Source organism: Balaenoptera acutorostrata, chromosome 6 (genome assembly GCF_949987535.1).
Source record: "Balaenoptera acutorostrata chromosome 6, mBalAcu1.1, whole genome shotgun sequence".
Classification (NCBI taxonomy): domain Eukaryota; kingdom Metazoa; phylum Chordata; class Mammalia; order Artiodactyla; family Balaenopteridae; genus Balaenoptera; species Balaenoptera acutorostrata.
This window is the reverse complement of record NC_080069.1, coordinates 104,929,353-104,951,667: the sequence shown is the minus strand read 5'-3', so window position 1 is coordinate 104,951,667 and position 22,315 is coordinate 104,929,353. Positions and strand designations below refer to the sequence as shown.

The 22,315-nt window shown below is 45.2% G+C and overlaps 2 protein-coding genes across 8 annotated transcripts; one reads left to right on the top strand and one right to left on the bottom strand.

The window, feature by feature from the left end:
* Positions 1 to 2,000: 2,000 nt before the first annotated feature.
* C6H9orf43 (chromosome 6 C9orf43 homolog) lies at positions 2,001 to 19,471 on the bottom strand. Of its 7 annotated transcripts, none has more exons than XM_028165431.2 (14): positions 19,394 to 19,471; positions 16,410 to 16,609; positions 16,156 to 16,306; positions 12,315 to 12,372; positions 10,608 to 10,699; positions 8,918 to 8,984; positions 8,007 to 8,161; positions 7,182 to 7,332; positions 6,740 to 6,800; positions 6,081 to 6,139; positions 5,763 to 5,850; positions 3,464 to 3,543; positions 2,725 to 2,782; positions 2,001 to 2,503 (listed from the first exon to the last, which is right to left on the bottom strand). In XM_028165431.2, exons 1-14 carry the CDS (start codon positions 19,396 to 19,398, stop codon positions 2,292 to 2,294), a joined length of 1,437 nt encoding a protein of 478 aa, XP_028021232.2. In that variant the 5' UTR covers positions 19,399 to 19,471; the 3' UTR covers positions 2,001 to 2,291. The 7 variants fall into 7 exon arrangements, with proteins under 7 accessions (XP_028021232.2, XP_028021233.2, XP_028021235.2 ...); XM_028165432.2 differs by having other exon boundaries at positions 5,790 to 5,850; XM_028165434.2 differs by lacking the exon at positions 19,394 to 19,471 and adding an exon at positions 18,918 to 19,314.
* Positions 19,472 to 19,541: 70 nt separating this feature from the next.
* On the top strand, positions 19,542 to 22,275 carry POLE3 (DNA polymerase epsilon 3, accessory subunit). The gene is made up of 4 exons (XM_007198655.2): positions 19,542 to 19,785; positions 19,886 to 19,971; positions 20,325 to 20,443; positions 20,716 to 22,275. The coding sequence occupies exons 1-4, from the start codon at positions 19,720 to 19,722 to the stop codon at positions 20,886 to 20,888; spliced, it is 444 nt and encodes a 147-aa protein (XP_007198717.2). The 5' UTR covers positions 19,542 to 19,719; the 3' UTR covers positions 20,889 to 22,275.
* Positions 22,276 to 22,315: the final 40 nt, after the last annotated feature.

Sequence of the window (22,315 nt, the reverse complement as noted above, 5' to 3'; positions counted from 1 at the left end):
TCACTCAAAATATGTCATGATTCAAAAGGTAACTCTGTACTAATCATCACGACTTAAACGAATGTGCCAATTTCTGGGAGTTGCTTTACTACAGTTAGACCTTCTCTAAGTCTTCAGATAAAATGAGCAAATTAAAGCTAAGCCCTGCCCATCCTCAACCCCACTAGGGCCCATTGGAAATCGGGTTTGCTCGGGAGGACAGGTCTAAGGGTAGGCTAAGAAGAAGTGGAAAAAGTTGTAAATTTTTAAGTTAGCGCACAGGAGTCATTCTGCAATGTAATGTACATTTGAGAAATAATTATTTTCAGAAAAACAGCCTATATAAGCCTCTTGGATTCCTCTCACCATGAAGATTCAGCTAAATATAGTTCAGTCTAGTAACACAAATGATGTCATATAATTTTGATTTGGCTTGGAAAAGATGAAGAATGGACAGGCAGCAGTTTTAGCTTTCTAATTTGGTCTGTTTTGAGACAATGTTAAAAAAGGGTAGAACATTTAATCTGCCTTTCTTGTACAAACTGTACTTAGGGTAACCAAATTAATTGATGAGGGGTAAGTTCCTCTTTACAAAAAGTTCACAGGCCCAGTCCAGAATTCCACTTCTTGCCTCACAGTGCAAGGAGCTCCACAAACAGCTCTCCAGTGAAACTAATGAAAATTATTTTAATTTATTTAAGTCTCTGGAAATGGCTCTAAGTGCATACAACAAATGAAGAAACGCTTGTTCAAGAAAATCTACAAAACCTCGGTAAGAACTCCAAGAGTCTACGGTATGTGACCCTAGGCCCACTCCCCCGCCCTTTTCCCCCACTTCACTGGGACAACTCGACTCCAGACTGCTGCGCCCAAGGATGCAGGGCTCCCTCGCTCCCTAGTTCCAAGTCAGAGGGCTACTTTCCAGGAGGAACAGAATGTCATCATTTCTCATCCTGCCCCTAGCTACCTGTCGCTGAGACTAATTTCTGTGAGTACAGCCCATAGGCGGAGTCTCTCTTCTACCACCCAGCCCCTAATTGTGGGAGGGAAGCTCTACCTTGGGTACAGAGCTGCTGAGAATACTGGGGCCCCAATTGCCCTTACCTCAACTCATGGGTCATGGGGCCCAGGCTTTTATTACCCAAATCTAAGATACTGGGTACATGAGAGTTTCCTTATATTATCTCTTTTAGTATGGGTACATGAGAGTTTCCTTATATTATCTCTTTTAGTATGGGTACATGAGAGTTTCCTTATATTATTCTCTTTTATGTAATTTTGAAATTTTTCTGTACTAAAAAGTTTAAGGACAAAAACATTTTTAGAAATCCTTCCAAAAACCAAGTACAAGCAACCCTGAGACTCTGAAATTCTGCGTCTTTATGAACATCACTGGAATTTTCCTGCAGACTCAGTAACTTAGGAACTGGATCCTTAGACTCTTTTAGGTTAATATGAGTCCTCTACCACACAAAGAATACTACACATAACACACAGCACAATGAATGTTATTTGATAATGATGCAGATGCCATCCTCAAAATAAACCATTTCCAGGGAATAAGAGGAAAAGCAACACAGTAGGGGTTCCCACAGGCCAAATTCATCTTCCTGTAACTAGAAACCTTTCCGTTTCAGAGAGGAGATAAAAGTGACCCAGAGGGCTTCCCTGGTGGCGCAGTGGTTGAGAATCTGCCTGCTAATGCAGGGGACACGGGTTCGAGCCCTGGTCTGGGAAGATCCCACATGCCACGGAGCAGCTGGGCCCGTGAGCCACAGCTGCTGAGCCTGCGCGTCTGGAGCCTGTGCCCCGCGACGGGAGGGGCCGCGATAGAGAAAGGCCCGCGCACCGCGATGAAGAGCGGTCCCCGCACCGCGATGAAGAGTGGCCCCCGCTTGCCGCAACTGGAGAAAGCCCTCGCACGAACCGAAGACCCAACACAGCCAAAAATAAATAAATAAATAAATAAATAAATAAATAAGAAAATCCTTTAAAAAAAAAAAAAAAAAGTGACCCAGAAACAGAGAAATGAGTCTTTTGATAAGCAGCAGCTGTATTTAATCACTAAAATTATCCTGGACCTAATGGAAGAGAAAAGGTCTAAGTTAGAAAGGGGTGGGGCTTTTTCTCCCTCACTTATTTTAGAAGCAAGTAGAAGTGAATGAAGAAAACAGAATCCCTAAGGTCAGACCCCGGTAGAGGCTCCAGGAAGTAGAAGTCCCCTCTCCTTCCTGCCCTTATGTCCAAGGTCACTGTCCTCAGGAATCCAAGCATCCTGCTCTGGAATAAGGCTGCCCCATGATGCCTTCCGCCTATGCCTCCAGAGACTCTTCACTCTGTGCCCCAGAGGGTTGGTTCTCCTCGTCCTCTTCATCAGTGGCCTGAAGAATCCTCAGCAGTTTGAGCTCAGGGTTCCAGCCTGTTCTAGAAGTACTGTTTGGGGTCCTCTCTTGGGCTTCCAGCAAAATCTCCATCTGAGTCCTGATGTCCTTGTTAGTGCATTCTATTGTGGAAAATTCAGGACCTAAAAAGAGACCCAGCCATTAATTGCACCTGTAGCCTTCTCCCAACTAACTGTGAAAAATCAAGACAGAAAGGAAGGGCTGGGATATCTTTAGGACCCTTCTGAGGGATGAGAGCTCTGCCCTCCAGGGAGGTGAACCATCCTGGTCAGCACAGGTTCGGCTCTCCCTGTCCTCAGTCACTTACTAAGATTCCTCCACCCCAGTATCTTAGTCTTCCTACCGGGGAAGGAATCCAGGATTTTCTTAGTGCAGTCCATCTGTGGTCTCTCTGTGGGATCCTGAAATTCATACATGTAAGGAAACTTGAATCAGGACTTTAGGAAACAAAGGGCTTTTCTAAAAGATGCTTTTCTTGGAGAAATTAGTATCTAAGACAGGACAAAATGCCACCTCCTGAGATTGAAGAGAGAAGCTTGTGCCATGCATTCTTTGACCTCCAGGCTGACCAGATGAAGCCAGAACCCAGTTTTCCCCCATTTCCAGCTGTCAACTAAGGGTAGACTGCCTCCAAAGGTGGCTGCCAACAATTCCTCCCGTTCCTGTATGTACATGCTGTTCTTTCCATCAAGAGATGGAGTTGATTTCCTCTCCTCTTGAATCTGGACTAGACTTGTCATTTTTTTGACAAATAAAATGTGGCAGAAGTGATACTGTTCCAGTTCCAGGCCCATCCCTAGGAAAGTGCTTTCATGAGATTACTATGCTGTCAAGAAGCCCAAACTAGCCACATGGAGAGGACTCATAGAAGAGAATTAAGACAATTTGGCCAAGAGCCCCAACCCAGCCTCCAGCTGAATGCAGCTGCATGAGTGACCTTAAGCAAGACCAGAAAAACTGTCCAGTCAACCCACAGAACCATGAGAAATAGCAAACCACTACGGTTCTGCTTTGGGGTGGTTTGTTATACAGTGACAGACAACTGAAACAGCCGTAGCAGAATGGCACTCAGACACTCTCACCTGTTTCAAAGTGGGGCCTTCTATCTTCATCTGCTGCTGCTGTGTTTTGTCACTTTCCCGACCTGGTAGAGTTCTGTGACCTAGTGACCACAAAATCAATGCAGTTCTCTTCTTATTGGTATTTCATATCCCATTGTTGAACTTCTAGTTGATCTCTAGTCTACAGGTGACTCCCCATCCAGGACAATACAGAACCTTAGAGGCAGGTAAAAGGGAGTTAAGCCCTCTGAGTTCTACGTGTGATTCTGTTCACCTGGGACTGTGACCACACCTATTACAGAATTAGTGATTAAGATAAAGTCTGTATTAAAATATCCAGGATTCCTCCATGAAACCTAAGGGGCAGGTGCCCGTACATCATAGCAGCAAAAGAACCCCTAAGTCTACCTGTTCAGTCTATGAACACTGCTCTTACTTTCTGTGCCATCCCTACGTACCTATATTGGCTTCTGAAAATGAACATCCTCCCTCCCAAAAAAAATCTAGATCTATGATTCTTTTGTATCAGATGTTTCCCCAACTAGTCCCTAAACGCACTTATTCTTTCCTTTCTCAGTTTCCCTTTCTTTAAATGAAGATCTTCCAATCTGCCACCAGAGGTATGATGGTAAAAGGGAACGCTAATCAAGGAACTCCCTTGCTCGGCACGTGTGTTGGCTCCCTAACAGAACTAGTCCTCACCTTAGCCTACACACTGGAAGCACTGGGGCATTCTAAAAACCACCGAGGCCTGGATACTAACACCAGAAACTCTGATTTGACAGGTCTGGGGTGCAGCCTGGGTTTTAGGGTTTTAAAAGCTCCTCAATTGATTTCAGGGCACCGTGAAGGTAGAGCATCACTGACCACCACTGAGGATAAAGATCAAACATCTCAGCAGGCTCTTCGGCCTGATTTACCTCTCTCCCTTAAATACCTGACCCCACAGCCACGTCAGACTGCTCAGTGCTCCTCCCTGCAGCCATGCTCCTCCAAGATGCCTTTACCCAGCCTATTCCTGTTTCCAGGAATTCTCGTCCATACTGGGAAAACTCTCACACATATTCAAGATCCAATGCAAAAATAACCTCAGGACTTCCCTGGCAGTCCAGTGGTTAAGACTCCATGCTCCTAGGGCAGGGGGCACGGGTTCGATCCCTGGTTGGGGCACTAAGATCCTGCATGCCACACAGTGCGGCCTAAAAAATTTTTTAAAAAAAGAAACAAAAAATCATCTCTTGCATGAGGCCTTTCTCAGCTCAAGGAAGACAAGCCACCGCTCTAAGAACACAATTCAAAGGGCCCCCCAGTCATCCAAGCAAAGCTGCTCCTATTGGAGGCATCAGGAAGAGGAACAGAAGGCACCAGAATGAAACTCAGGGGACTGGCGATCACCCTGGATGCAGGGCTAACCTTGGACAAGTACCTCTGCCCCAGTTCTGTCTACCTCCCATGTGAAGGTCAGGAGCCTTCTTAGATCTTCAGGTTAGAAGACACTTTAGGTATCAGAGAGCTCAGTGGGATGGGAGATAAACCAAGAACAGCATCCTTCTCAGGAAACATCTTACCCGAGCCCTCAGTGCCCCAGGGTTGCAGAGTGAATTCTGATGATTAAACAGTTATTTTCACATTACAGACAGCAATGTCCAGTCTATTTAAGGCAGAAAAATCTTCCAAGGTTTAGGGGGATTCTTTCTCCCATTCTGCACTCAAGCTGAGAAACTTCAGAGGGACCAGGGCAAGTATATCCTTCAGCTCAGACATGATAAGAACTCCAAAAAGAGGAATCTCTTATCTCTGGCATGACAGGAGAAGGATCGCCTGTCAAGAATTAGCCCCCTGACTGCTGGATGGGGCTAGATAGTGTGAGCTTCCTGAGACTTTAACCCATGGCTGAGAAGCGGCTGACTCTGCTTCCTTAGAACTCTCATGGCCCTCTGGTGAGGGACCCTGTCTCTTCCCTGCCTTACTGGCCGATGAGCCCTCAGGGCTCTTCTCTTCAATAACCTGGGCTAGCTCTTCATCCTCAAACCGCTGCCTTTTCTAAAGTAGGACCTGAGCGGAAAGTGACTCTGACTCATTCATGTTCATGGTCATCTCTCAAATCCCCATGTGAAGCAGACATCTGGCCCAGCTCGCTTGCTTAGTAAATATTTGATGGAAGGATGATACATGGTAGACCAGCCAAACCAAAGCATTCTAAGGGGAACTCCGAGCGCCTGATAAAGGCAGGTCCTCAAATGACAAACGTGTTCAGCTTTTCCTGTCCTCAGCTAGGTCCTGGGATTCTGTCACTCCCAAACCCACACATTCTCCTTACCACAGCGTGGGTCATAAACCATGGCACCTGAACGTTTCTGCGAGGTGTTGTGGCTCCCTGGTTCGCTCTTGGATTTCTTTTTAGCCTCCTGAAACCCACATGAGGGGGAACTGAATTAGGACTTTTGGAAGTGAAGAAACCTTTTCAAAAAGGGTTTAAAGGAAGGAAGTTAGTATCTATAACCATACAGGAACTTTGTATCTACAACCAGCAGACAACAGGGAGAATCCCATCTCTCATACATCCCTTCCTGCTCCAGGCTTCACCCACTTGCTCCAATCCCAGGAGGTCCTAGGGGTCCCCTCGCTGTCACTCTACCTGTTTCCTAGTAGCTGTCTTCACCTTCCCCTGCTGCTGCCACTGCTGCTTCCTGTAACCTGGTGACCAGAGAGCCAGCTCAATCCTCTTCTCCCTGACAGCTCCCACCCTTCCGCAGGGCTGCTTGCTGTGCTCTGCCACCCAATGGTGACACTCTCTCTCTGGTCACGACCAAGCCGGGAGGGGGTGCTTTTTGAAGCTGCAGTTTTCTGAGTTCTACATGTGACCCTATAAGACTGTGGCCACAAACATGGGACCAAGATCAAGTATCAGAAATGTGGGCTGGGCTTCCCAGGTGGCGCAGTGGTTGAGAGTCTGCCTGCCGATGCAGGGGACACGGGTTCGAGCTCTGGTCTGGGAGGATCCCACATGCCGCGGAGCAACTGGGCCCGTGAGCCACAACTACTGAGCCTGCGCGTCTGGAGCCTGTGCTCCGCAACAAGAGAGGCCACGATAGTGAGAGGCCCGCGCACCGCGATGAAGAGTGGGCCCCGCTCGCCGCAACTAGAGAAAGCCCTCGCACAGCAACGAAGACCCAACACAGCCAAAAATAAATAAATAAATAATTAATTAATTAAAAAAAAAAAAAAAAAAAAAGAAAGAAATGTGGGCTGACGGGGAATGGTACCTGGAGATCTAGCAGCACCAGAAAAACCTACCTTCTGTTGTCAGGTTATAATATAGTTTCTTCAAATGTTCAGGATATCTCAATGCTGGTCTCTAGAGAAAAAAAAAAAAGAAGAAGAAAAGCTCTACTGTAGGTCTTTCCCTTTCCCAAAATGTATCCCCAAATGCATTCATCCATCTAGTCAACAAACATTTTTTGAGAAGCCAATGTGTGCAGCATTGTACCAGGGGCTCTGGAGAGAGGAAAGGTGTGGGAAGCAAAATGCAGAAGAAATAGAGAACGCTGCTCTCCTTAAACCTCTCCCTGTACATTTGCTTTCACCTACATACAGCCCAGCCCTTCTATGGGGCCTGGATCCAGAATGGAAGGATAGAAGAGAAAGAAGAAATAGAACGTTAACTCCTCCAGCCTTGAGGAGAGATGAGTTTGGACTTGCATACAGACATCTTCCTCTGAGGTTCCCTGGCTCTTACTTGCGGGGTGAGGCAGTGTACAGATAAATACATCTTAGCAGAAATGGCACTGTCAGGTCGGCTCTTTTCCAGGGGAGGTTTCTTTCTCATCATGGCCAGCTGTGTCTGCATCTCCAGATAAGGTACAGTTTTCCCTTTATCCAGCAAGAGGCTGCAGGGAACAGAGACAGCAGAAAGTCAGCAACAGCTCTTCTTGGCTGAGGAGAAAGAGATGAAAAGGCTCCACATTTGAAGACATGTCCACTCTGGGCCTTAAAAGGCCTGTACCAACAGGTGCTCGTTCGGTAATGGCTTTGAGATGCAAGTATGATAATTGTAGCTGAATGGATTAAGTGTTTACTATATGTCAGGCTCATGTGTTTTATACCACTGAATCCTTACCACACCCTAAGGACAGGTATTATTATCCTCATTTTGCAAATGAGGAAAATGAAGATTAAAGATGCTAACTAAATAGTCAAAATTCACAAAGGCGGTAAATTTCAATACAAAATTCAAAGGTTGTCTCGCTCCAAACCACATATCCATTCTGCCTCCCACTTACCCGTAACTCATCTCCAGAAAGAAGAGCGTGTCCACCTTCCAGCAGAGGTTTAAAGGAGAGAAGATATGCAGTGTGCACAGGGCCTGGCAGATGGCAAGTACTTAATAAATGGGGGTGATTACTGTCATCACTGCACACTGATAAGTCCAAGAACTCAGTGACCAAGCAGAGTGGCAGTTTTCTCCCCTCCCTCCTCAGAAAGAGCACACTGCTTAGACCCTTCTCAGCTTCTGAAGAAAAGAAGATGCTCTGGCTCTCCCACAGGCTTACGTGCTACTTACTCCTTCAGTAGATCCTGAGGTAACATGTCATACTGGTTCCATATAGGTACGCATTCTGAACTTAGTTGTTCAAACAAGTGTACTGGGGAGGGAGGAGGCACAATCATCCCTGGAGGTCCCAACTGTGTTTGTGGGTCCCGAGATGACTTGTGTTTCTGGAAGAGAAATGATGGAAAGAACTCCCTGAAGCACTCTTTTCAATGCCACTTTGTCCCATCAGCATTCCAGCCTCCCAGTACAACGGTGCCATGGGAAACTCTTGTTTCCAGACCTACTCCAGCATCCTCGCCTCCTCTACACTACCAGACCCACCACATCTTTCCTAATCTGGCTCTCCAACCCTACTGTTGAATTCAGATAATATGGGGACTAGCTGTTTTGTGTCATTTTTTCCCCAAAAGGTTCTGAACAAATACTTATTGGCCAACTATGTGCCAGGCACAGGGCTAGGGCTGGGGATTCAGCAACAAACAAAATGGGCCAAGACACTATTCTCCTGGACATAGAAACCTGCCAGCTCTGTGACTTACCCAAGGCTACATTTACCCAATAAATGGCAGAATTAGAATTAGAAGCACAGGTCCATTATAACTTCTAGTCTGTTGAAATTCTATTCCCATCACAATGAAAATTAGCTTTTAATCAACCAAAAATTCCCTCTGAATACCCAACAGTTCCTCCTAACATCTCTTCAAGGTGTTCTTTTACCTTCCTACAAGGAGGAGGTAGGGGAAAAGAGTCTCAGAGTAGAAGATGGTTTGGTAATTATTCCTTCCTTAAGAGGGGTTTTCTTTGGCAGATTTTGTTCATTTAAAGAGAGAATGGGGGGAGGGGGAAGATACCTGAAAGGAAAACAAAAATAAACTCTGCAGAGTAATATCATGAAGGTTTGGCCAAAACAGCAAACTTACCCCTGTAGATTTCTTTCTTTTCATCTCCCCATCCTGGCTGCGAATAATATGCTTCTTCTCAGCTGGACTTGAAATAAGAATAACCACAACTTATTCCCAAACATCTTAAACAGAAACATCAGGGATATGTATGAATGACGACCATGAAGATTTCCATCCTCCATTCAGTACTCTAGGACAGCTGGCTGGGAAGCCAGGGGTACCTGCTTCCCAGAGGCTGCTAAAAACAAGAACCCCACCCCCACCTCGCCCTCACATCTGAACTAGGTTCCCCACCGTTCTCTCATACAATCCAGTTACTTACTTTCATAGTATTCATCCAAACTAGTAATTATATACTCAGGTGCAGCAATGTCTATAATGTCTGAATCCCACCACCACCATAAGACTGCAGGAGGAAGGGACAAAGTATTTAGTTCTCCACTGAATTCCACTGCTTAGCACAGAGGTGCTCAAATATTTTTTGCTCTGTCATCTCCCTCCTCCTTCTTGCCTGGAACACAGATATGATGGCTGAAGCTCTAGCAGTCAACTTAGACTTTGAAAGCCCCTAGAAAGCACCTAAGAAGATGGAAGCCATGGGCTAAGGATGATGACCCAAAAAGCTAGAAGGAGCTCTGGCTTCTGATTACTTCATGGAGCTGACATACTAGCCCTGGCCCACCCAACTCTGGGCTTCTTTTACATGAAAGGAAATAAATCCTTAGGGGTTTTTTGTTTACACCATATATATTCACACACAAAATGCATATATAAAGAAGCATTCACAGGATTTTTTTAAAGAAAATAAAGTCTCATCATCTCTAAACAGTCACTCAAAAAGAATCTGAAAGCCTCAGCAGTCACGAAAGGAAAACCAATTTCTTCCAATGATTGTCAATATTAGCAAGCCTTTGGACCTTCGACAAATGATCTTTGTCACACTTGCTTTGTACACAAGTTCTATATATATGCTATTCATTTTGTACCAGTGTGCTAGTCCTTAGGGTTGAGACCAAAGATTCATGGGCTTCACTGAAAACTTTACTAGTTGCTGATGGCTAATAAGAAAAACTGATAGTCAGAAGGCATTTGTTTCTTAATCAAACCTCATAAATACATTGGGCCCTATCTGGTATGCTATTTACTGTCAGGTAGAATTTTACGTAGAAAACTCCCAAAGCATGAATCTCAAAGTGTACTAACAAGAATTCCAGTGTAGCAAGAGGCAAATACAAGACACCACAGCCTTCTGCTCTGCTTGACCTCCTGCTTCTTGCAATGAGGTAGCTAAAAGCAAGGTCACAGGGGACTTCCCTGGTGGCACAGTGGTTAAGAATCCACCTGCCAATGCAGGGGACACGGGTTCGATCCCTGGTCCGGAAAGATCCCACATGCCGTGGAGCAACTAAGCCCATGTGCCACAACTTCTGAGCCTGTGCTCTAGAGCCCATGCTCCGCAACAAGTGAAGCCACTGCAGTGAGAAGCCCACGCACCGCAACGAAGAGTAGCCCCCGCTCACGGCAACTAGAGAAAGCCCGCGCGCAGCAACGAAGACCCAACACAGCCAAAAATTAATTAATTAATTAATTACTTAATTTTAAAAAAAGAAAAAAAAAACGAGGTCACAGAGAGAAGGTCTGCAGAGGACGATAGGCATTTGTAGAACACAAGAGTTGAAGACTCCCAAGTTCTCGACATGATACTCACCTCGTATGCTTCTCTGGGATCCAGATTACATCCATATTTCCTACATCTTGAGGACAAGGAAGTTGTGTCTCATTCAAATTTAGCACTGATAGCTAAGAGAAAGATATAAAGCCTGTGTATGGCTTGAAGTTACCCACTCCTAATGGTATTCAGTACCAGGATAAGGACTGAATCATCATGCTAACCAAAAGGTATGGTGGTTCAGAAGATGGTAAGAAAAAAACATTTCCCATCCCCAAAATATCTTCATACTATTCCTCCGAGAAACTAGGTATCAGTAAAGGTACTCTGCAAGAGTGAGCACTGGTAAGTGTATAGTCTCCCCTGCCTCCCTGCCACATTAGGGTAGCATTTAGCAACTCCCAACCCCACCTCATAGGAGGATACCTTGGGGCTTACCTAAGGGAACACTACTCGTTCTGCCCACTGCACTCCAGAGACTCAGATCCCCTGAAGATAAAACAACACAGTCTGGGAGCAGGGAGAGAACCGATAGAGGCAGAAGCAAGTTTTCTACTTTTACAGCCTGTCTACAATTATAAGCAACTACATAAAAGTTAAAGTCATAAATTTTTTCACATTTCACTATTTAGGATCCTAGATCTATAAGGAAATCTTATAAATCATCTAGTATATACCTCTGGCAGGATTCAGGCAGGGAAAAAGAAAAACTATTAAAAATAAGGTTGTCCCCATGAAAAGGAACTAACTGGCTTGGGGGAACAGAGAAGACCTTTTTCGCACCATAAACCCCTTTATGCATTTTGAATTTAGAACCATGCGCGTGTATTGTCCTAGACAATTAACTTAAAACTAATTGAATCTAACCCTCTCATTCTGAAGAGGTCAAAGAGGTAAGTGATTTGTTCATTCATCTTTTCAAACCCATCTACCCTCTCTTGGTCCCTTACACTCTCCACCACATGAAAAGTGAAGGATCTTATGGAAAAAAATATAAGGCATCCAGTAGGACTGCAAAAAATAGTAAATCTCTATTGTAGACAAGTAGAAGGGTTTTTTCCTTCTTAAAATTTAGCTCTTCTCCTAACTAGCTGTGCTTCAGCAAATCACTTCCTATCTGGGCCTCAGTTTCCTCAACTGTAAGATATACGAGATAGACCACAGCAATATTCTTCAAACTGCATTTGCAACTTATTCATAGGTCATGAAATCAAATTTTGTGAATCACAGCCTACACTGTTCTAAAATGAAATAGAATAGGATAGAAAATTTCAGAGTCTATCACTCATAGTTAGGGTAAAGATTGTTCCATGATATTTTGTTGTAAAGTGTATCTCTTACCATAGGTCATAGCTAAAAAAACTCTGAACGTCATGAGTGTAGACGATCTTGAGGCTTATTTTAGATCTGACATTCCGGCATTCTAATTTCCCTGTATTATGAGATGACAGTGTTTACTTAGTAGCTGAACATGCTCTATGCAGGACAGAGATAGGAAATTCTCACCTATGCCAAACTGCCACAAATCAATCCCACTGTGTCTGGGATTTCTAGAAACAGTATAACATGTAAAGGCATTAGCACAGAGTCTAGCACATAGTAAGGGCCCAATATTAGTGATCTTCATCATGATCATTATCATTATTCAGATTATAGTCATCCTGAATGTTAAATAAAGGCAAATATTTTATTCCCACTAGTAAAGAGAAAATGCTGAGGAAGTACCTTTTTTAATCTGTGACTTACTTTGGGAGATCTGTTAGTACGGCATATTAAGTCTCTGTCAGGTAAATCCTTCCAAGGCCTAAAATATGAGAGTTTCCAAACATGAAACAGAGTCACAAAAGACTTACTGGAATGATAAAATTAGTGCTATGAGGAAAAGCCTCCTACTTATCTACAGAAACCCTTGGGCTTAATTCCTACCAAATGAATGTAGGGACTCAGCATCGCCTTAAGTTTTGTTTGTTTTTCCTGGAACAGCTTCCAGACATTGCACATTGCAAACACTTCACGACTATTTGTTGCATCAAACTGAATTCATAGCCTATGTGCTTCTCTCTCCAACTACAGATAGTTACATCACCATCAATAAAAATTTATTAAGTAACTTTGATGTAGATGTTCAAAAACATGCTAAATAAACAAAATGTGGCACGGACATACAATGGACTATTTTTCAACCTTAAAAAGGAATGAAATTCTGAAAAATGTGACAACATGAATGAAGCCTGAAAACATTATGCAAGATGAAATAAGCGAGACACAAAAGGACAAACATTGTATGACTCCACTTATATGAAGTACCTAGAATAGGCAAATGCATAGAGACAAAAAAATTGAATAGAGATTACCAGGGGCCACAGGGAGGAGGGAAAGAGGAGTTATTGTTTAATGGGCACAGAGTTTCTGTTTGAGATGATGAAAAAGTTCTAGAAGTGGATAGTGGCGATGGTTGCACAAGACTGTGAGTGTACTTGATGCTACTGAACTGTACACTTAAAAATGGTTAAAATGGTAAATTTTACGTTATGTATATTTACCACAGTAAAAAAAAAGAATATCAACCCTTTACATTTTCATATCATTTGCTATTTTATTTTTTAAAAAAACATGTTAAATGTATAAATGAATGAATATTGCAAAGAGGTGTAAGATAAAGACCTAACTCCTTGGCCTGATTTATCAAGTCCTCTGAGACACAGGCCCCTACTTTTTACTCCAGCTCCCCAGCCTCATCTCTGACCATTCCTGCTCTCTGTTCTAGACACAATGAGCTACTTTCCTGATACATAAACAATTTCCTCTTGCCTCCAGGCCTTTGCATGTGCTATAGTCTAGAACTCTCTTCCCATGCATTACCCACTTATAAGCCCCACTTTACTAGGCTGCTCTGCTTTCAGGTCTAGGCACAGATACCATCTGTACAGAAGACAGTGCCCTGGGCTAGGAGCTCTACCTGTGTGCTTCCACATACCAAGGGGGCACTTCTCTCACCACACACATCACACTGAATGGTTCTTTGTCTCCCCAACTAGGCTGAAAGTTCCTTGGAGGTAAAGACCGTAACTTGTTTACCGTCGTATCCCCAGCGCACAACAAAGTGGCCCCGCTAAGATATATTTCTGAATTCAATGAGCAACTAAGCAAATGATGTCATAGTCTGCTTTGACAGGCCCTGACTGCAAGAAGCCACCATTTTCTCAGCGTTCAAGTCTCAGAAAACCAGAAAGTAGTCCTACCCTCTCCTATACTACCTTTTAGCCTAACAGAAATCACCAAGGGCTGCTTAAATCAAACAGGAAAAACAAACCACTATAAGGGCCCCCATTAGTGTTTTGATTCCAGGCAACAGGGCCTTTGAATTTTAAGTCTACGTTTTCCACAGACACGTGTCCCTTAGCTTCCAACATCAGCAAGCTCTAACTGGGTGCCTAGACTCTATAGGAGATTCAAAAGGAAACCACTGCTTCTGCCTTCGAGAGCTTACAAATAATTTCATACCTAAAAATAAAAGATAAGAAAAACAGTGTATATGGACACAGTTTTCTCAAGACCCACAGAAGCTGATGAGATACTCCCTGTTATGAGTTGAATTGTGTTCCCCAAAATTCTTATGTTGAAGTCCTAACCCCCAGTATCTCAGAATTTGACTGTATTTGGGGACCTCCCTGTGGTCCAGTGGGTAAGACTCCGAGCTCATAATGCAGGGGGCCCAGGTTCCATCCCTGGTCGGGGAACTAGATCCTGCATGCATGCCGCAACCAAGAGTCCGCATGCCACAACTAAACAAGTCCGTGTGCTGCAACGAAGATCCCGTGTGCCACAACTAAGACCCGGCGCAGCCAAAATAAATAAATAAACAAATAAATATTTTTAAAATATTTGTTTAAAAGAAAGGAATTTGACTGTATTTGGAGATAGGGTTTTTAAAGAGATAATTAAGGTAAAATGAGGTCATATAGGTGGGCCCTAATCCAATGTGACTGGTGTGCTTGTAGGAAGAGATCAGGACACAGACACACACAGAAGGAAGACAATGGTAAGACAAAGGGAGAAGATGGCCACCTACAAGCCAAGGAGAGAGGGCTCAGAAGAAAACAACTCTGCCAATACCTTAACCTTGGACTTCTAGCCTCTAGAACTGTGAGAAAATACATTTCTGTTGTTTAACCCACAGTCTATAGTACATGTTTTATGGTAACCCTAGAAAACTAATACACCGCCCCCCCCTTTCAACCAACTCCTACAAGACAAATAAGAATACTTTCTTGGACTTCCCTGGTGGCGCAGTGGTTAAGAATCTGCCTGCCAATGCAGGGGACACGGGTTCGAGCCCTGGTCCGGGAAGATCCCACATGCCGTGGAGCAACTAAGCCCGTGAGCCACAACTACTGAGCCTGCACTCTAGAGCCCGCGAGCCACAACTACTGAGCACATGTGCCACAACTACTGAAGCCTGCATGCCTAGAGCCCGTGCTCCGCAACAAGAGAAGCCACCGCAATAAGAAGCCCATGCACCGCAACGAAGAGCAGCCCCCGCTCACCGCAACCACAGAAAAGCCCGCACATAGCAACGAAGACCCAATGCAGCCAAAAATAAATAAATAAATTTCTATTAAAAAAAAAAGGGGGGGGGCTTCCCTGGTGGCGCAGTGGTTGAGAGTCTGCCTGCCAATGCAGGGGACACGGGTTCGAGCCCTGGTCTGGGAAGATCCCACATGCCGCAGAGCGGCTAGCCCCGTGAGCCACGACTACTGAGCCTGTACGTCTGGAGCCCGTGCTCCGCAACAAGAGGGGCCGCGACAGTGAGAGGCCCGCGCACCGCGATGAAGAGTGGACCCTGCTCGCTGGAACTGGAGAAAGCCCTCGCACAGAAACGAAGACCCAACACACCCAAAAATAAATTAATTAATTAATTAAAAGGAAAGGAGGGGGGAAATTGATAAATGAAGATTAGTGTTACTATACCAAAAAAAAGGGTTCCCTGGTGGCGCAGTGGTTGAGAATCTGCCTGCCAAGGCCGGGCACATGGGTTCAAACCCTGGTCTGGGAAGATCCCAAATGCCGTGGAGCAACTAGGCCCGTGAGCCACAACTACTGAGCCTGCGCATCTGGAGCTTGTGCTCCGCAACAAGAGAGGCTGTGACAGTGAGAGGCCCGCGCACCACGATGAAGAGCGGCCCCCGCTCGCCGCAACTAGAGAAAGCCCTTGCACAGAAGACCCAACACAGCCAAAAAGAAAGAAGCTTTCATTTAAAAAAAAAAAAAAAGCACTAGTGTTCTCAACAATTAGTTTAAAAAAAGAATACTTTCTTTCTGTTTCCCACTGACTATTCATCACTCCTTTAAGTGATTTTTTTTTTTGCCACGCCATGCAGCTTGCGGAATCTTACCTCCCCGGCCAGGGATTGAACCCAGGCCACAGCAGTGAGAGCGCCGAGTCCTAACCACTGGACCACCAGGGAATTCCCATTAATGTTTTGTTTTTAATCTAGCTTTCTCAAAGTCTACTACATGGGCAAAGGAAGTTAACCCAGAATTTTGAGGTCGTAAGCCCTTTAAGGAAGATTCCATGATAATTTACCTGCGTTGAAATTTGGAGTAAAACTTTGAACGTTGAGACAATAAAGAGTGAGCCTTGGGGAAGGTAAATCCTGATAAATGACCACAAGCAGGTCTCCTGGCCTGGAAGCAGGAATCTGCGATGTTTACAATGGTGAGCACTGGGAGTCTGTCTGAAAGACCAGACCAGAGGAAAACATGTAACATGTCAAAAGGGAGCCAAACAGAAACAATTCAAGGATCTTGTAAGGAAGGAGACAGGGCTGGCTAATTCACCTTCAGCATCCAGAGGAGATTTGCGGGAGGAGTCCAGAATTCGAGGGTGGCCGCTCTCAATTCGGCGGAGAGTTGCCCAGCATTGTGGGTGCTGACAAACAGCCAGGTCACAGGTAGTTTCATCCCACTGGCTTTTATCTGGCAAGTCCATAGCTACAAATGCTTTAGGACAAAAGCCAATCTTGCAGCTTTCTAGCCCTCTGGAAAAACAATCACCACATAATTAGGGAATACTATACATTAGCCACGCAGTCCAGATATTAAGTTGCACTCAAAGCATGAAATATTTCTATTGAACCATATAGATAAATGGTGGTCACAGGATAATTAGGAATTGGGTAACAAGCAAGTATGAAATAATCTCAGCATGGAGTAGAGTGATAAGAGTTTGGGTTCAGACTGACTCCAGAAGGTCTCCTAACTGACCATTTAAATTAATAACTGAGTGACCTGATATTTAACCAATCTGAGCTTCAGTCTCCTCAGCTGCAAAATGAGGATAAGTCTATTTCACAGGGTCACCACAACAATTAATTAATGGACATTAAAAGTTCTGGCATATAGTTCAAAATAAATATTAGCATCCTTTCCTTTTCCCCTTCATTAATCATTAGGGAGAAGATGCCACCATCTCCAAAAAGCCTTATCAAATTATAATTAATGTACATAGGACTTGAGTAGCCTCAAATTTTGTTATACACAGGGGCCCCTGGAACCAATCCTCTGTGGATACTGAGCGACGGCTGAGTCGCAGAAGTGCTTTAGATGGCTCAAACTTTTGGAAGAGATGCTTCAATTTTCAGTATGCTCCAGTTCTCACACAGGCGGCTAAAATACCCACCAGAAATGAATGGGTTTGCTCAAACAGCAAATCAGTCGACACACAGTCGCATCAGAAGCCACTGGCTTTTCATTTACTGGCTGTATGCTCTTGGGCAAGTTACTTCACCTCCCTCAGCCTGTTTCCTCATATAAAGTAGGGAAGGGGAAATCCCTAAGTAGCATCATAGAAGCATTAAATAAGATAATGTACTTTTATGTATGATATATAACAGGTGCTCAATAAATGTTATCTTTCTCTCTCTAGAAATGTTTTAGGCAATCACTACCACTTGATCCCTAATAACTTTTTAAGGACAGTGTCCATTTCTTTTTTCTTTTACTCAACACATTTATTGACTACCAAATATGTGAGGGGAACTGTTATGGGCATAGAGAACAATAAAGAACAAAATAAGTCCCTGTTCTAAAGAGCTTATAGTTTAAACCAAAGATAGCAAACTATTGGCCTGGGATTGAACCTGGCCTATGATTTGTTTTGTTTGGCCTGCACTTTGAGCCATTACGCAAGATGGAAATAGTCCATAATGTCCAGATTGCTGGCTCCTCTTAAAGATTAAAATATCTAACAACACAGGGGCCCAATTCCAACTAGATAGCAACTGGCTGGAGCTGAGCACTTCCTGACATCTTTAAACCAGGTGTATTCTAGCCAAGTGGACAGTTCTCCCACCAAACCCTATAATCTCTAACTGAAGCAGTTTCAGTTGCCATTTATCATCCCATTTGCTGTTGTTTTTTTTATAATAGGGAAATATTTCTCCGTGTTCATGTCTCTGTCAAAAACAGGAAAACTAAGGGTGACCTGAGACAGCAGATTTCAAGAAAAAAAAGCATTTCTGCTTTGCGGGAGTGAGGACAATTGCTACAAATGTAATAGGAAAATGGTAGAACTTAAAAAGCCACTGCAGGGACTTCCCTGGTGGTGCAGTGGTTAAGAATCCGCCTGCCAATACAGGGGACAAGGGTTCGAGCCCTGGTCATGGAAGATCTCACATGCCGCAGAGCAACTGAGCCTGTGCGCCACAACTACTGAGCCTGAGCTCTAGAGCCCATGAGCCACAACTACTGAAGCCCACACTAGAGCCCACACTCGTGCTCCGCAACAAGAGAACCACAACTAGAGAAAGCCCACGCGCAGCAATTAAGACCCAACGCAGCCAAAAATAAATAAAATAAAATAATTTTTTTTTTAATTTTAAAAGCGGGGTTCCCTGGTGGCGCAGTGGTTGAGAATCTGCCTGCCAGTGCAGGGGACACGGGTTTGGGCCCTGGTCTGGGAAGATCCCAAATGCCGCGGAGCAACTAAGCCTGTGAGCCACAACTACTGAGCCTGCGCGTCTGGAGCCTGTGCTCCGGCAACAAGAGAGGCCGCGAGAGTGAGAGGCCCGCGCACCACGATGAAGAGTGGCCCCCACTCGCCACAACTAGAGAAAGCCCTCGCACAGAAACGAAGACCCAACACAGCCAAAAATAAATAAATAAATAAAAATTAAAAAAAAAAAAAAGCCACTGCAAAACCATGGAAATGTTTTTTTACTAGGAAAGATGCACTATGAACAATTCGATGAACTAAAAAGCAAATACAATTGTAAGAGGGTTTGTTTTTGAATGCGAATATAATGTTACATTATTCTTACAACCGGCTGCGTGTTGCCCTTTTGTTACCTGACCAGCCCGAATTGAGCCCCGAGGTCTAGTCATGCCCATCTCTATGTCGCCAGCCCTAGCACTGTGCTGGCAAAGTAGTCTGCGTTAAAAAAAAATTTTAGGTAACAGTTATTCTTAATACCATTACTACAAAGTCGAGAGGGCTAAAAAGATTAGAGGTGGCCATTCGCGCCGGCAGAGTTGAAAAAAGATTTCCCGCTTCGTTCCGGAAAAGGGAAGTGGGAGAATGCGGCCTCGGACGGCCGCGCTTCCGCGAAACCAAAGCAGAAGCCAAGCGGCCTAATCCCACAGAAAAACGCCACTCTTCGACGCGCGGTGAAGTGAACGATGGGCCCAGCCTCTCATCGGGAGGAGCCCCACCCCGCCAGCTCAGTCCACGCCTCCGTCTCCCACGCTAGCCACCAGGCGGCGACGTCGCCAGGCAGCGGCGCAGAGCACTATGGGAAAGGGACGGAAAGCCCAGTGAGCCATACTTCATTTGCTAAGCTAGTTCCGGATATGGTGGTGGCGTGAAGCAGGGAAACGAGACTGGGAAGGGACGCCAGGTGCCGGTGAGGCCGGACGGAAGCCCCTCGACCAAAACCATGGCAGCGTGGAAAGCTCGGAAGCACCGGCCACTGGAGGCGGAAGCGGGGCTGGAGGAGGAGGGAGGTTATGGCGCGCGGGGAACTGTGGGACACTGTGTGGGCAACGCGGGGCGCGACGGAAGCCTCGTTGGGTCAGACCGTGGCGACGCGGGAAGTCCGGACGCCGTAGCGGCCTGAAGAGGAGGTCCGAGGCCCGGGCCCCGGCCGCGGCAATGGCGGAGAGGCCCGAGGACCTAAACCTGCCCAATGCCGTCATCACCAGGATCATCAAGGAGGCGGTGAGGAGCTCCGGCTGGCGGATGGGCCAGGGGCGGACGAGCGGGCAGGGGAAAACAGGTCCTGGGTCGGTAGGTTTGCTCACCCCCGCTTTTCTCACAGCTCCCGGACGGTGTCAGCATCTCCAAGGAGGCCCGGAGCGCCATCTCCCGCGCCGCCAGCGTCTTCGTGCTGTACGCCACATCCTGGTGAGGCGGACAGAGCTAGCCGGAGATTAGCTGGGCATAAGGGAGGCGTAAAGAGACACCCACCCCCCGCCCGGTTCGGAGTTCGTGGCCTGGAGCCCGCAAACCCCAGTTAATTATGTTCTACCTCAGTGGAGGGAGGTTCAGAGCCCTCGTCCAGGGCTTGCAATCTCTGAAACAAAATAAGACAACAGTAACTTTGCTTTAACCCTTTTGTACCGGTAAGGGAGGGACTTACCGTGTCACAAAAATCCATGCATGCAGGCTTTCTCATGCCACTTCTGGGTGCTCCTTTTCCCACCCACTCCGTACGCGGCAAGAGGGCATCTGACAGCCCTTAATCTTTCTTCTTTCAGTGCCAACAACTTCGCGATGAAAGGGAAACGCAAGACACTGAATGCCAGCGATGTGCTCTCCGCCATGGAGGAGATGGAGTTTCAGCGGTTCGTGACCCCGTTAAAAGAAGCTCTGGAAGGTAACTACCCTTTCGTTTTCTCATCCAAGTAGATGTTCATCCTGTATGACCTGCTCACCTGGCCCTGAGTCTTTATCAGCTTGGGTGCCTTTAAGTCTGGTAAGCAAGTATTGGATGCGACTTCGATGGCAGGCACCACCGCGTAACTGTTTTGTGGTGCTGGGCGGGTTATTTTTCCTTCTGTGCCTCAGCTTTTCCAGTTATGCAGTGGAGTTAGCTGCTGCAGTCTGGTTCAGCCTTGCCTCCTAACTCCCTCCCCTTCATCCTTACAGCTTACAGGAGGGAGCAAAAAGGCAAGAAGGAAGCTTCAGAGCAAAAGAAGAAGGACAAAGACAAAAAAACAGATTCGGAAGAGCAAGACAAGGGCAGGGATGAGGACAACGATGAAGATGAGGAAAGGCTGGAGGAAGAAGAACAGAATGAAGAGGAGGAAGTGGACAACTGAAGAGGGTGGGGACGCAGCTCGGAAGGTTCCACTCTGAAACGCCGTACACGTTTGTGTGAAGCTTTTTCGTGCTGGACAGAGTAGTCTTAGGCAGAAGATCGAAATAAAAACTGAATTATCATGAAAACCAGCGCTTCGCAGACTCAGAGCATCTGAGTAGCGGAATCCTGTTTTGCTTAATCAGTCTCAAGGTTATGACTTTTTGGCAAGAGAGATGCTGAACAGCTAATTTAATTGGTCAATTTGATCTCTCTTGTTTACTTACACGTATAGTTAAGCAGTTGTTGATCCCCAGTTCCCTCCCCACCCACCAAAAAAAGTAATAATAACTTCCATGCTGCCGACTGTGTTCCAGATCATAGAGGCAGTCAAGGCTCAGGAAAAATTGGGGTTTGATCATGGTCAGCCTATTTGATTGTACAGTATTTGGCAATACTAGCTTATTTCAGGTGATCAGAATGGCTTAGCTTTAGGAAATTACTATAAGGGTTCGAGAGAACAATGAAATCTGTTCTGTTGTCTCCTCACTTGACAGTAACATTAATTGAAGTTTGGTTTCTACAGACCCACTTGGCTTGGACCCCTTCTGTATTGCCTATAGGCATGTTACCTGCTTGGGTGGCTATGTTCTTGGCACATAACGCTTTTAAATCAACAGAGTAGAATTAGTCAAGCAAGGTTGCCAGTGTCTTACTCTTGTAAAACAGATGGTTTAGTCTTAAATGCACCTCACTGCCTGCGACTGTAGAGCTTCAGGATTTGTTGTCACCTCCTGGAAGGTATAAAATTCCAGGCTTTCTCTTCTTGTAGTCCGTCTCCTCGACTTGTGACTTGGCTTTTCATTATTCCAGTTCATGACAAGTTCCAGACGTTATTTCTTCTAGGCACAACTTTCTCCCACTGTGCTCACCTCCTGTCTCTGTTCTGCCTCTCCTCTGCTCCCCATTCCCACTTTCTCTGTCCCTCTTTTTCTCACTTCTCCCAATCCAGGAACTTGGATGACCTGCTTAATATCCCAAAGTGTGGTTCCCTCTGATTCCCTAGTTCTAATCTCATGTCTTTTAAAAATGATTTTGTAAACCTTTCTGAACCATAAGGGAAATCTGATGGTGCTCAGGAATCTAATTCCTCCCCTAACCCATCCCCTTTAACTGCTTCTGAAGTATCTCTGTTGACCCTTCCTAGTTTTCTTCTCTTTCCATTTGGTGCTTCGAGCACTTTTTTGTTCGTCTCTAAATTGAGTGCTTGGAGGTTGAAAGGTAGTGAAATGTAGTGTGACACTGTTAATTTGTTAAATGAATACAGTGGAAAGTTTGTTGATAAGTGAATGAAGAATATTGAGAAAATTATAATGCTTTGTATAAATAAAAATTCCTGTTAAAAGTGATGACTCCTCTTTCATCCTTCTTGTTTGTAAGTGTGCTTTT

Excerpts from the sequence above, each read along its gene's own strand:
- C6H9orf43 (XM_028165431.2), bottom strand. Across the intron at positions 12,373-16,155 it reads TACTCCAAATTTCAACGCAG|GCCTTGGAAGGATTTACCTG; the intron begins GTAAATTATCAT and ends CTCATATTTTAG. Across the intron at positions 8,985-10,607 it reads ATCCCAGAGAAGCATACGAG|TCCAGCTGAGAAGAAGCATA; the intron begins GTGAGTATCATG and ends TCTTATTTCAAG.
- POLE3 (XM_007198655.2), top strand. The coding sequence starts at position 19,720 with ATGGCGGAGAGGCCCGAGGACCTAAACCTGCCCAATGCCGTCATCACC. Across the intron at positions 19,786-19,885 it reads CCAGGATCATCAAGGAGGCG|CTCCCGGACGGTGTCAGCAT; the intron begins GTGAGGAGCTCC and ends CTTTTCTCACAG. Across the intron at positions 19,972-20,324 it reads GTGCTGTACGCCACATCCTG|TGCCAACAACTTCGCGATGA; the intron begins GTGAGGCGGACA and ends TTCTTCTTTCAG.